At 44.8% G+C, this 14069-nt stretch overlaps 1 protein-coding gene across 1 annotated transcript in view; it reads left to right on the forward strand.

Annotated features, from left to right (window-relative positions):
• Window positions 1-3578: 3578 nt before the first annotated feature.
• Window positions 3579-14069, forward strand: part of arhgap27 (Rho GTPase activating protein 27) — a 41301-nt gene continuing 30810 nt past the window's right edge. The window contains 2 exon segments of the mRNA XM_048234059.1: window positions 3579-3858; window positions 6642-7741. Coding sequence (XP_048090016.1) covers window positions 6764-7741 — 978 coding nt within the window. The 5' untranslated portion in view covers window positions 3579-3858; window positions 6642-6763.

Raw genomic sequence — 14069 nt, forward strand, 5'->3', positions numbered from 1 at the left:
GCTCACAGATGCATTCTGAGAGTTCCCTGACTAAACCAGAGGTCAGAGGTCATTACTATTCAGGCTGAAGTTATAGCTGCCACATCTCTCTGTGGTCCCGTGGGACCAAACTTAACCCCGGGGCAACTCGGTCCCTCTCTCACCATCACTCGGCCACAGGGCATCAGGGCAGCAGCTGCCGGATTCTGCCCACATCCAGGCCACATCTGAGCCAGATGTGGTTGCCGCCATCTTCTTGTTGGGGGTGGGGGCAGACGTTAGTGCGCCCTCATCACCAGGCTACCCGTGTTTGATTGGGGACTTTTCGGGATGGTGCCCTTGGGGTCGTTCATGACATTACGCAGACATACAGTGCTTAACGAGATGCAGACTATGGAGGTGATCATACTGATGATGATGTTATGATGACGGATGATGATTAAATTGTGTATAAACTACCAGATGTAGTCCTGGCTGTTTGTGTTCATGTTCTTTCTTGTTTGTGTTAAGGACTGATACGTTGTCCTGAGCACTGCCGAAATGCATACAACTTGAATTTTCCCTGGGGATCAATAAAGTATCTATCTATCTATCTATCTATCTATCTAACGACTACGCTATGTGCTTTGAAGATATCTGTTTGTTAACTAGCTGAAAAATGTTTAATGAACTTAACTTGAAGTTGCTGAATTGAACTGACCACTAAAGCATCCAACACACTCTGGAGCAGCTGAGGTGTAAGGAATTACTGATTCCTTTGATGCAAGAACATGTTTAAAAGGCATACCGGGGGGCGCTAGTGGGACCCATGTCCGAATCCGACCCCATCTCCATCTCTCCCACTCTCTTCCTGTCTATCTTCACTATCCTGTCAGAATAAAGGCAAAACAAGCCCCCAAAAAATACTTAAAAGGCTTACCGAACAGGAGATAAATCCACTCTGTATAACGCCTGGACACGTAACAGGACACACCGCAGTATGGGGCTGCCGTGGTTAGCGCTTCGGACTTGTAACCTGAGGGTTGCCAGTTCGAACCTTGACCAGCAGGCACGGCTGAGCAAGGAACCCCTCACTGATCCCCCGGCGGCGCTGTTGTTGCAGGCAGCTCACTGCGCCAGGATTAGTGTGTGCTTCACCTCACTGTGTGTTCAATGTGCGCTGAGTGTGTTTCACTAATTCACGGATTGGGTTAAACGCAGAGACCAAATTTCCCTCACGGGATCAAAAGAGTATACAGTATATACTTATACTTACTTAGTAGCTGAGCGTCAGTCTGTAGCTGTTTAGGCCCTCATGGAAGTACATTGAATTGATTTTGAACAATAGCGCAGCATGGCCAGCATTCAGTACTTTATGAGCCAAGCCAAAAGCGTCTGCCAAATCCCATAACCATAAATAGGTAGGAGTCCTGAATGGGGAAATGTCTTAAGTGTACAGGAATATGAACAGCATAAGGGCAAACTGCCTGTGTGATGGGAAGGGTTTCTACATAATGTGCATTCAACACTCTTAAAGGAGAATTCCGGTGATTTTTCATGACATGTCCCCTAGAGTTCAGTAGTGTAGCTTCCTGACAGCTCTAGCTGTTGGCTGCAGCAACTCAAGCTAGATATAACCGAATTTTTTTTTTTTTTTTTTTTGGGGGTCCGTTCTGACAGTATTTGGTGACGTCGAGAGGTGAACCGTCTGTTTGCGGAAGGGTGTCGGCAAGATCAACATTTGGGGAAACACTCTGTGTGTGGAACAGAGTCTGCATGCTTGGCCAGTGTTTAATAGATACCCTGGAGAGACCTTTAAGGGCAAATGTCTGCGGAAATGTCAGCATAGGCTATGTTTAACAGACACGCTCTAACGACTTTAAGGGCAAACTGTCTGTGTGCAAAAGGAAGGGTGTCTGACCACAATATCATCTGACCTCAGGATGTGGACACAGCTGAGTAGCCTACTGCATAGAGACATTTTGGCCCTTACAGAAAGAGTTTACTTAGTGCTGGTCGTAGGATGGTCTCTTAATGGTGTCCAATGCTGGGGATGATGCTGTGATTTTAGCTGGGGGGTATTCCAAGTACGTGGTTTAATGACAAACCTGGGTAAGTTAACTCAGAGTAAGTGGTCAACCTCCTACAACAAGAGTTAACTAACCCAGGTTTGTCACTAAACCACGTACTTGGAATACCCCCCAGGTCTGTAAACTGAGATGTTGACTTGGTAAACACCACCAAAAGCACTGGCAGCTATGCATACACAATTCTGATCAAACAACAAGAGAACAATATGGCTACCTACAGCAAGAATAAAAATATATGATGTAGGCTACAAACGATGATCATCGTCGTGAACAAAGTCAGGTTAGGCCAACAAAAACAACAACAACGGCAAAACAGGTGGCGAGTAGACAGTACAACACCATTAAAAGGAACTGTGAACTGAAACAAAAGAGTCCAGATGAAGAAGAATGAGTCACGTTTGAGTTGGGAACACCCTTCATGTGGAACTGACGTGAAGGCAGCTTTGCTCATTTGTAGTTTGACTCTGACTCAGAAATGAGCTTCTGAGTTCCTAAAACTTCTGCAAAATTTAAACATTTGAATGACCCTGTTCCTCTATTTCTCATAGCGCCACAACACGTGCTGTATTGGGTCTCCAGTGCTTCGAAAATACCTCTATGTTAGTAACACCGTACAACGGACAGAAATAGTCTTGTGTGCCAGTCCTAACTTTTTCCATGAACTGCCGACGTTACCCCGCCTCAGAAGGGAAACAAGTCATCCTTTGGTGTCTGTGGTGACCGCTGCACTCCGAGCAGGAAAATGTTAGCCTGGAACAGGGGGATGACTCTCAGGGTGCCAAATTTAGGCCTCTAGGGCCACCTAAAAGGGTGTGTTTTATAAAGGGTTTTGCTGTTCTGGAGGGTAAAAAAGAACCGACAGACACACAAGAACAGGATTGTTGCCCTGGGCGCAGGATCTTTCCACTGATGCCTCACCACCGTGGACTCCATTGATTTGATGTTTGGAGTTCCATCCTGGTTGCCAAGGTGACTCACGGTCTCATTGTTGCTATTATTGTCCAATGACTTCGCACATCACACGTACGTAAGTTCACAAGTTGGTGACTTGCTGTAAAACCAAGTGAGAATCAAGTCATTTGTTGTTCTCTACATACGCTCTCTATTTCTCACACTCTCACACACACTACACATTTTAATATTTTATTCAAATATATTGCAGCCAGAATGTGATATGGCAAACATTCCACAGTATATCAAATATCAGTGTATTCACGCACACACAAACACACACACACACACACACACACCCTTTCTACTCCACCAGTGCCAACTGCCCCTCCTGCCCTTACCACTGTATTGTCTTTCTCCCTCCCTCCACCCCCCTCTATCTCTGTCTCTCTTTACTTCTCTCTCCCTCCTCCCCTCTCTCTCTTTCCCTCCCTCTCTCTCTCTCTCTTCTCCGTCCTTCAGCTTCTCATGACGAGGCGGTTCTCTCAGCCGGCAGAACAGGAAACGAGGGGCAGGCTCAAATTCTTACACTCTAGTCTAAACACTGTACTTAGTCGCTCACACACCCACAGATTCACATTCACACACACACACACACACACTCACAGTCTCACACTCACACACACAGTCGCTCACACACATATACAGTCTGCACAAAGCGTCATTGAGCAAACTTGTGAGCTCCAGGATTCCTTCTTCATACACAGACGAACAGAAGGAATGGAAGACAGCAGGGTCATGAGAGGAGTGAAATGAAAACTTCACTGAGGAATCCGTCTATCTCTCCATCCATCTATCTCAGGGGAAGGTTACGGAGAGAAAGCAGTCCTTGTGTGCTGTCTCTGCCTGCGTGGACAAGGTACAGTAGACTTGTCAAAACCTTGTTTTTGATCTCTGACATACAGACATTAAAGAGAGAGAGAGAGAGAGAGAGAGAAAGAGAGAGAGAGAGACTACACTCTGGTTAATGAACAACATGTTTTTATGACATCTGCTGAGTGTGATCATAATTCAAAATTCATACAAGGACGTTTTTCAGCAGCAATGCTCTCTCGTCTGGTTTGCGTCTTTGGAAGAGTCAGAAGATGGTTATTGAGTTTTATGAGATCTGTAATGATCTGACTTCAACTTATTCAACACAGAGTTTTATTTAGGACTTGTATGGTGCACGTTTGCCTATGATTCAAGTCATAATGGTTTACAGCCAAATGAATGGCAAATGAATGGCAAATGGCAAATTGCTTGAGGTGTAGAGGGTGTAGGCAGAAAAAAACTCATCTGGAACACCTGTACCTGACTGAAGAGAAGTGATGTGACTTCCTGTTTACCCTTGCCCTCACACTTGTGTTGTCTCTCTGTCTATCTCTCTCTCACTCTCTTTCTCTCTCTCACACACACACACACACACACACACACACACACACACACACAGACAGACAGAGAGAGAGAGAGAGAGAGACACACAGGTATCACCATGGCTCGTGTCACCCTCCTTCCTGTGTAGTCTTGTGCGGTTCTGTTGTTACAAGACAGTCTGGGTGAAAGACTCTGGTTTTAGCCTGCATGGTTTGCCTGCTGGGGGACTATGAATCAGCACACACACACACACACACACACACACACACACACACACACACACACACACACACACACACACACACACACACACACAAACACACACCTCCATCATTTTATGGAAGTAGGGCGTGTGAAGAGACCGTACATTCAGTATTTCTCATTTTCTGTGGCTTCTGTCTTGACATGTCGCGAGTTAGCACACTACTCATTTGGTGTTCCCAATGTCCTGTTTTACCAAGCCCCATTGTGGGCCATTGTATGCCATGGAGCAGTTGGCACAGAAGGGCACACACACCCACACACACACACACACACACACACACATACACACAGAGACACACACACACACACACACAAGAGAGAGAGAGACACACACAGAGAGAGAGACACAGACACACACACAGACACAGACACACACACACACACACAGCAGTTGTGGCGAAGGGTACGGTCACTGGAGTGTTATGGGTAATTAGTAATTACTGTAGGTAATTTAATGTCAAACTGGGGAAGTTGTGAAATGTAGACCTTATATAGGAAACTGAGATTGCAGTGCAGTTCCATTGTCTGATGAAGGTTTTCCTGTTCTGTGGGTATTTCTCTCTCTCTCTCTTTCTATCTGTTCTGTGGGTATTTCTCTCTCTCTCGCGCTCTCTCTCTCTGTCTATCTATACTTCTCTCTGTCTGTTTCTGTCAGTTGTGAATGTTTCTGGTTTTGCCTCTGAAGTTGCTGGTGTGATCATGCAGCAGCATGCAGCCATTTCCTGTCATAACATTTGTACTGAAACAGCAAGGTGTTTGTGTGTGTGTGTGTGTGTTTATTTGCTAGTGCTCACTTGTATGCTGATGTCATCTCTGGGGGGGATGGTCATGTGCTTTTTAATATATAATGTATAAAGAGTATTATGTATGTATGAATGAATGTATTTATGTATGCTTGTATGGTGTTCAATCAATCCATGGTTTTGAGCAATGTCTAAATGGGTGTGAGACCTTTCTCTCTTCTCTTCTCTTCAATCCATTCTTTGAGCAATGATCCAATCTTCTCTCTTCTCTTCTCCCTTCTCTTCTCTTCTTCTCTCTCTCTTCTTCTCTTCTCTCTCTCTCTTCTCTTCTCTTCTCTTCTCTTCTCTCTCTCTTCTCTCTCTCTCTCTTCTCTTCTCTTCTCTCTCTCTTTCTTCTCTCTCTCTTCTAAATACCCAACACATTGCCACACATGTTTGAGGTTCCTGTCGAAAGCAGTTAGGAAATGTTCTTGACGGGGCAATCTCAGACAATTGGCATCTCTAGTCTATTATAGCTGTTTCACTCCAACACACTCTCTCTCTCTCTCTCTCTCTCACACACTCTCTGTTAAACACATGCATGCACAGACACACTCACATAGACACACACACACACACACACACACAGACATACACACAAACATGGATGCATACACATACACGAAAGCCTATACATGGCCAGGAGGTTGATGCACACCCCCGATTCATGTCTCTGTCATCGCACAGCCATCAGAACCAACCTATCAGGTTCAGTTGCATTCCTGGTGACATGAAAAGCACTTCGATGAAGACAATGTGTTTTGAAGATGTGAGCACTGAAGTACCCAATGAAGTGCTTAAACTAGACAACTATACTATACAAAGAGCAAGGTCCTCATCACAGGCAAACTCTGAAGCTGTGCCGAATCTGGTCCACGTAACCCGAGTTAGATCAGAGGGCGAAAAATGGGTTTGAAAGTCAAGCTTTGTTTTATCATGCCCGATGATTCACAACAACTATGTGCTCATTAACCATAGGAATTTGACGCTTGATTTTCTGCCTCCATAATTTAAGAGAAGATTATTGATTTCTTTTCTCTTTTTGTTTATAGACCCTTTCAACAACAACAACAAAAAAAAACAATGCTTGAATGTTCTATTTTGTTCCCAATCTACTTCCGCTTCATTAAGATAACATATGGAATGTTAAAACGGAAGCCTTGTGGGAACAACAATGATGCTTATAATGGAACTCACTTGAAACGGTCAATATGTTTACTTTTTGCTCTTTGTATTCCAGATGACTAGATGCCTGCCTGAATGGAATGTATGTGACCTTTGACCCGCTGCTTGTTCCCCGCGGCTAGCTAACATTTAGCGTTGGTTGTGTGCGAGAAAACCCGTGTGCACCAAGAGTGGACAATGGCCGCCTCCGCCACCGAGTTCGTCCTGGTCCTGTTCCCCTACGATTACACCACCAAGGATGGCAGGTCCATCACCATCCAGCGTGACGACCGCTACATCCTGGTCAACCGCACCAACAGCCACTGGTGGCATGTACGCAAGGACCCCAGCACCAAGCCCTTCTACATCCCGGCCCGCTACGTCCAAGTGCTGGAACCAATCACTGACCCGCTAGCACCTCTAAACGCCCCGTCCAGCGGTACAGAAGGTGAAGAAACAGCGGCCGGTGTCGGTGCCCGAACCACGTCGGATCAGAACCAACCTGAGGGAGAGATCGGGCCCTGTTGGTTGACCCCTACGGAGGAAAAGACGGAATTGGAGTTGGCCCCCTCACTGAGGGAGCCAGAGGGTTTATATGAGACTACGCTATCACTGAGGGAGCCAGAGGGTTTATATGAGACTACGCTATGGTTGCCTGGCACGCCCGATGCTTCCTCAGAGCCTACGGACAACGGCTTAGACTCCTCACAGCGTCCGAAGAGGGAGGAGGAGGAGGAGGAGGAGGAGGAGGTGAAGGGCAGAGAGGACCACGGTAGAGGGCCCAGTTCTGGATACACTGCAGCTGAGGATGAGGAGGACGGCAGTACCTTCGCCATACCTCCTTTAACTGAACCACCACAGCCCTTCCAGGACCTGAAGGACTATTCACATAAAGATCCCACAGAGCCAAGACCAGACCTCCGCTTCGAGGCGAAGGCTGGCGCTCTACCGCCACAAGACGCTGGGAGTCATGACGTCTGGGATCTTGTGGCGGACGGGGTGTACGAGAGCATCGACAGCCTTGGGTTGGAGCCGGACATTCAGGAGATGGTGTCGGCCCCTGCTGAGCCGCGTGGGGAGACCCCTATTACTGACACAATGCCTGCAGTCCCTGAAAAGGACACAAACACAGAGGTCGCCATGGAGAGCGTGCCGCCACCTGCAGCAGCAGATGAGGTAAGGGGGAGATGGTAGCCTTTATTGCATGATGAGGTAAACACACATGTATTCTGGGCTGATTAGGCACAGATTAACCAAAAAAAAACTCCAACATTCTAGAGACTCCAACATTCTAGAGATTCAATATCTGGTGCAGTTATTTATTTCATTCCTCTAAAAAGACTGTTGTTTTAATAGTTTTCTTAACATCTTAGTCAGTGTCGTGTATTGCACACTGATAAAATGTTCTGAAACTTGTTTAAGCAGACAACTGGAATAGCACACGGCAGGGTACGAAAAGGAAGTTTGCTTTTATTAACACAGCCACTTATCTAGCCAACATCACAGTACCAAGAGAGCATACTCATATTTATACTTTGGTGAACAAACCAATCAGAGACCTCCACTATCTCATTAACAATCACAGATGGCAAAACTACAAAACTAATACCTTTTAGTTATTTCTGTGTTCAGAACACCACAGTCAGGCTCAGTAAGTCTAGGTAATGTTAATGTTAACCTAAGCCTGGGTTTAACTTCTCAAAACACACTAACAAACATACACATACAGTGGGCCCAAAGTTAAAAGGCAGGCAAAGTGCAAAGCCTAAAGTTTGATAAAGCTCATTTAATAATTTGCTGATTTTTTACAATGAGCAAGATCTTAAAGGTGAAATCCTATTTTCCAGTGCTACCGACAGCAGTTTTGTGTCCTTGAGAAACAGAGATCTATGAAAAAAGACGGAAGGCTTTTCTTTGTCTAATGAGAAATAAATGAGCTCTTGGTGAGTTTTCATCTGTCTCTCCCAAGGGGCCTTGAGGTAAAATATTGAGAAGAAAACTGAGTAAATTTTAGGCTATGTTAAGTTGGACCTAAATAGTATTAGACACAAGAGGCTATTCTTACCTGTGAAATAGTGTTCCTGTTGTCTCCGCCCAAGTGTGTCCTATGTGGCATGATATGATTTGTCCTGCAGGGATGTAGTGGAGGCTAAACGCAAGTAAACAGTTTATCCATCACCCTCTCAGTTTATTCACCAATTGCAACTTTTAATATTACAAAAACCCCACTGTATTATCCACATTCACAATATGTACACTCATCAACACTCTAGAAATCATTTAATACCATGGGTATTGTTATTGGACAATAACCTCCATCATCAAACATGTTCTGAATGCCTTTTTAAAAATCCGATACCGCATGGCGCAGTCCACCTCACCGTGATCACAGAATTCATAGTTTACCCAACTCTTATTTCACAACTACACCTCTGGTTCTATCTGTTGATCTCTTTCATAAAACATTAACAGCTTCCGCTCGTAGCCTATTTTTTCTTTTCGTTACAAGAGCCAAACTACTGAGTCGAGGTTACTTGCCACGGAAACACAAAGTAGTCTGCGATACTAAATATGAACACTCGGTGGCAGTAACTATTTAGGGAGATTGTCCTCAACAACATCTGAACATGTACTGTAGTTAGGTAGGCTATGATCAGGCCTAGGTGGAGGAGGCAACTTTTTGTGCATGTATTTTTTTATTCTTGTGGGTTATGTATAACATTATTAGAGGATAGGCTTAAATGCAAAACAGGCATGTTAGAGCAAAGTTTAATTGGTCTTTTCATTGAATTGAATTCGGGCTCAAAAAAAGTTTTGACAACATGTGACGACATGTCAAATCTCAAAGGCAAAGCTTTGATACATTAATGGTCGGTGATCCACTCTGCGAAGCTGTCATGTGCTGCTGGACTGTGTCTCTTAAAAAGAAGCCTGTTGTGTGCCGAACTGCAGAACACGCTGCAGAAATTCCCTTCTGCAATGTTTCCCCTGCACGGCTTGTGATCTGTTGTAATGATTGATACGTGACGCTTTTTGGAGACGTTGTGCCTCGTGGAATGTCTCGAATTAACATGGACGGGGCGGAAAGGGGGCCGTCACGGCCAGACCCTTAATGCACCAATGGCTTTCACAGTTTTAATGGCATAGCGTATGATATGACAGTCTTAATCCTATAAGTGCCCAAACCCACTTTATATACCCTAAACTAATTTAAAGGCCTGAATCAGCCTACTGAGTGGAACGTTTTTCCTTTGTAGGCATTGCTCTTTTTTCGGCTTATTTCGGCCATAGCCCCTATGGTCATGGACCATTGCAACTGCTAACAGAATAGTTTTATGCAGGCTGCTCTGCATGTTAATGGCCTTCGATGGTCCTTTTGTGTGACCTGCCAGTTTAGCGGGCGTACAGAATGCCCCACAAATAACACCCCTCAACCGGCCGTTCGAATCCGCCCAGTGTTCTCTACACCCGGCCGGCCGGTCCGACGTTTCGTGAAACAATCTGTGCCACATTTGGTCTGTATGTTTATTCCTACAACTCCTTTATTGACCCAGTGCGATAGCCAGTAACGTGTCAGTCTGATGTTTTGGCGCGTCTGGGGTGGGGGGTAACTTACGAGAGTTTACGAAAGAGAGTTTACGAAAGTAGCGACTTCTAAATTGAGTTGGAGGTACTCGAGCACGTGATAGACTAACTGGTTAAAAACAGTTTCGCGCAGTCTCCCATCGTTGAGGCACAGACCGAAACGGTAAGGCAAGGGTTAACTGGAGTGCGAACTGTACACAACCACTCCCTACGGACCGATTCCCTATCAGACTACCTGGTAGCAAGAGGACAGTGACGTCTGAATAGGAGTCAACCTGGAGAAAAAACTTCCCACTCTGTACAATCGGCACACCTGCTACTAGTGATGTAACTTCACTTTCGGTCCGAGTTGCGCTTCTCTTTTGGTTTTTGACATATTGTTGCGGTTTCTGGCGACTGGGTTCGAGATTTTTAGAGCAAGAGGAACACCTGCTCGAATCAGGTACTGTGACATGAAACTCACTAGGGATGTAACTCCCAATTGGTGGCAGCATGTACCCGAAGCATTGTGCTTTGATATGCCTGTTGCATTTCTAGCACTTGCACTGTAATGATATAAGATCAGTTAATTTGTGACCAGAATGATTGGGTCAGCTAGGTTCTGCGCACTGCAGTTACATCTTTTGATAATGTTGTGTCGCGCAATAAAATGCGAAACTTGATTCATGTTTAGCAGGTATTTATAATATGTTAACAGGGACGTTCTTCATGTCTGTGTCAGCGTCAAACTTAGAGCAGAACCCCGTCAAAAAGTGTCAGTGGCATCCGGTTAATTTACATTGAAAAGTTCATATATTTCTTACACTAAACTTTCCCTGTCATCTCTGAATTGAAATTCAAGTTTCAAGCGTTTTGGTTGATGCAAAAAGCCTCTGTTTCTGAGGAGAGAAAAGTTCTACCCATTCTAGCCCCTGATGGTTGCACACACAGAGGGCCCTGGAACTATGCCCAGTGGAGTTCTGGTTGCCATGGAGATTGGGGTTCTAAACCATGACACCGCCTCAGAGCCATTCAGTTCTGTGGGCACAATGGGTCGCCCCAACTTTCAGGAGCGGATATGTAGGTCACCTTATGGTAATGAAATCCCATGCAGTTCTGTGCATTTTTTTAGGGTTGTCATTGAGTATAGCTAAAACACAATTTTGTTATAGATGTCCTCAGCTGTTTGTGTTTGCGTGCTTCTGTGTGTGTGTGTGTCTGTCTGTGTGTGTGTGTGTGTGTGTGTGTGTGTGTGTGTGTGTGTGTGTGTGTACTTGTGGTTATACACACGCATGCAAATGTGATCACGAATGTGTCAGAGGGACTAGCTAGCACATGGATTTCCCAGCTGTCTCTGACTCTAAATAAGCTGTCTGAGGAGGTCTTTATACACATAATACAACAGACATTGTTATTCACATCAATTATACCAACTACAACTACATGAAGCAGAAAGTGATTTCTGAGCTGTAAGCCCCTTTTCTTAAGATTGGGCAGGCAGCTATTGTTTGCTGGCATTCTTAGCATCAAGGCAGTGCTGAAATCCTCCATAATGACATAATCATATCGCTTAATCCTTCACTCAAGGTTCCATATTTGTGTGCGGCTGGTAAAAGGTTGGTTTTGACAGCCTAACAGAGACGGCACTGACACATGCCAGAATACAGTAAGTGTGTGTGTGTGTGTGTGTGTGTGTGTTTTTCTGATGCTTGCTTTAGGGATCACACAGTTTGTCAATGACAAGGAGCCAGTTTGAAGGGTAGTAGGGGACAGACACTAGAGTTTGAAGGGTAGTAGTAAAGGACAGAGTCTCAAACAGGGGAGGCTTATGTGTTTGGGATAATGACTCTGGCTAGTTTGGGTGTGACCATGCGCGGTGCTTTAAATGTCAAAGAGCTCATTGGGACTGAAGTATTTGCCTAATTATTAGGTGTTGTGGTGGAGAATCTCGCCAAGGGGTATGGGGTGGGGTGGGGTGGGGTGGGGTGGAGGGTCTGATGTGATGTCTTTTGGCAGACGTCTTCGAGAGTTACAGGGTGCTTTGATTTCTGAATGCTGATTTCATGCATGCGGTTAGTGTTTCAGTCTTAGGAAGAAGAGAAGCTGTGTTTGTTTGTGTTCTGGGTAGGTATAGTGACAAATGTAAGACCTGAAGGGGAGGTGTTAGGCCAAACCAAAACACTCAAAAGCCACCAGGTGATGATGGGCTTTATGTAATGATGTATAGTATTGATACCAAGTCACGTGAAGTACTGTGCTGAATTGCAGTGAGTTCAGTAAACTCAGTCAGTTTATCTCTTTAAAATCGTATGAGACATTCATTCTATGTCGGTACTAAAAATATGTTTTGTTTGACAAAACAATGTCTCCTGAAGCATACATTTGTGCATTGAGGAAATCCAAACAAACAGCAAAACACTTAATGTTAGTGCACTTGATGAAGTGTACTTATAAATACTTGAAACATTTGGTAAGCCTGAAAGCATGCTCTGGGTCTTAGCATGCCTTTCCATACTAAGCTACTCTGAACAGAGCCCACAAGTCTACAATTGCAAGGAGCTTATCACACACACACTTACAAACACACACACACACACACACACACACACACACACACACACACACACACACACACACATACTGAAACACACACACACACACACACACACTGAGACACACACACACACACACACACACTGAAAACACACACACACACACACACACACACATACTGAATCACACACACACACACACACAAACACACACACATACTGAAAACACACACACACACACACACACACACACACACACACCTAAATGCACACGCACACACACCACACACTTAAACGCACACACACACGCACATACAGAGCCATGCCAACAGGAGGCTCTTGCCATGGGCACACCTCTTACTGGGCTGCAGCTCCAGCCAGACTAGCTCTGCAGGGCTGGAATTCAGTTCGGAATCAGAATCCAAATTACAATTGGGATCAGAACTGGAATCAGAATTGGAATTGGAATAGAGCATTGTGAATGAACATACACAGAGAGCAACTACCACTCCAAACAGGGGTCCTGCACATAGAATTGAGAACTAGATTTGAATTTTGTGAAATTTTGTGAAACCGATTTCCCCCATTAGCAACCTCTATTGTACCACACAGTGAAGGTGATGTGTGGTTGAAAGTTGTGTTTATATCAGGTGAGAGACTGAGAATATATCCCCAGATTTCTCCAACCAGTCTTATCCACTCATGAGCAAATCATTCTTCCAAAGGTCTTCTGAAGTAGGTCTGCTTTAGCACTTGTGAAAGGTGGCATAACACAGACTGTGTGTGTGTGTGTGTGTATGTGTGTGTGTGTGTGTGTGTGTTGCAGACACTCTCACTACGAGGGTGAATGGGTGTTTACAGTAAAGACACACATACTCTCTCTACCTGCACCTGGTAAAGCAAGAGCTGCTGCAAATGTGGAAAAACTGCCCTGTCAGGTTATCTGTGCGTGTGTGTGTGTGTGAGAGAGAGAGATACACATAGACAGGGGATGTTTTGTTCTGCTCTAAACTCTGTCCATGCTGTGCACATGCTGTCCATGGTGTGTGTGTGTGTGTGTGTGTGTGTGTGTGTGTGTGTGTGTGTGTGTGTGTGTGTGTGAGTGTGTGTGTGTGTGTGTGTGTGCGTGTGTGTGTGCAGATGTATAGTTTTGTATAGGCCGGATAATTAAATACATACACAGTAACTTATACTAGACTACTATGCTACTATGTATGAAAATGAATAGCATAGTAATAGCAATAAAAACTGTGTGTGTGTGTGTGAGTGGTTGATGGGTTTCTATGAATACCCTCTGTCTGTCTATTCTGTTTTTGTAGAAGTGGCGCTACTTCCTGTGTGATTGTCTGTGTTGGACTGTTTGAATGCATGCAGGCTGTCATTTGTTT

This window comes from Alosa alosa, chromosome 22 (genome assembly GCF_017589495.1).
Source record: "Alosa alosa isolate M-15738 ecotype Scorff River chromosome 22, AALO_Geno_1.1, whole genome shotgun sequence".
Lineage (NCBI taxonomy): Eukaryota > Metazoa > Chordata > Actinopteri > Clupeiformes > Clupeidae > Alosa > Alosa alosa.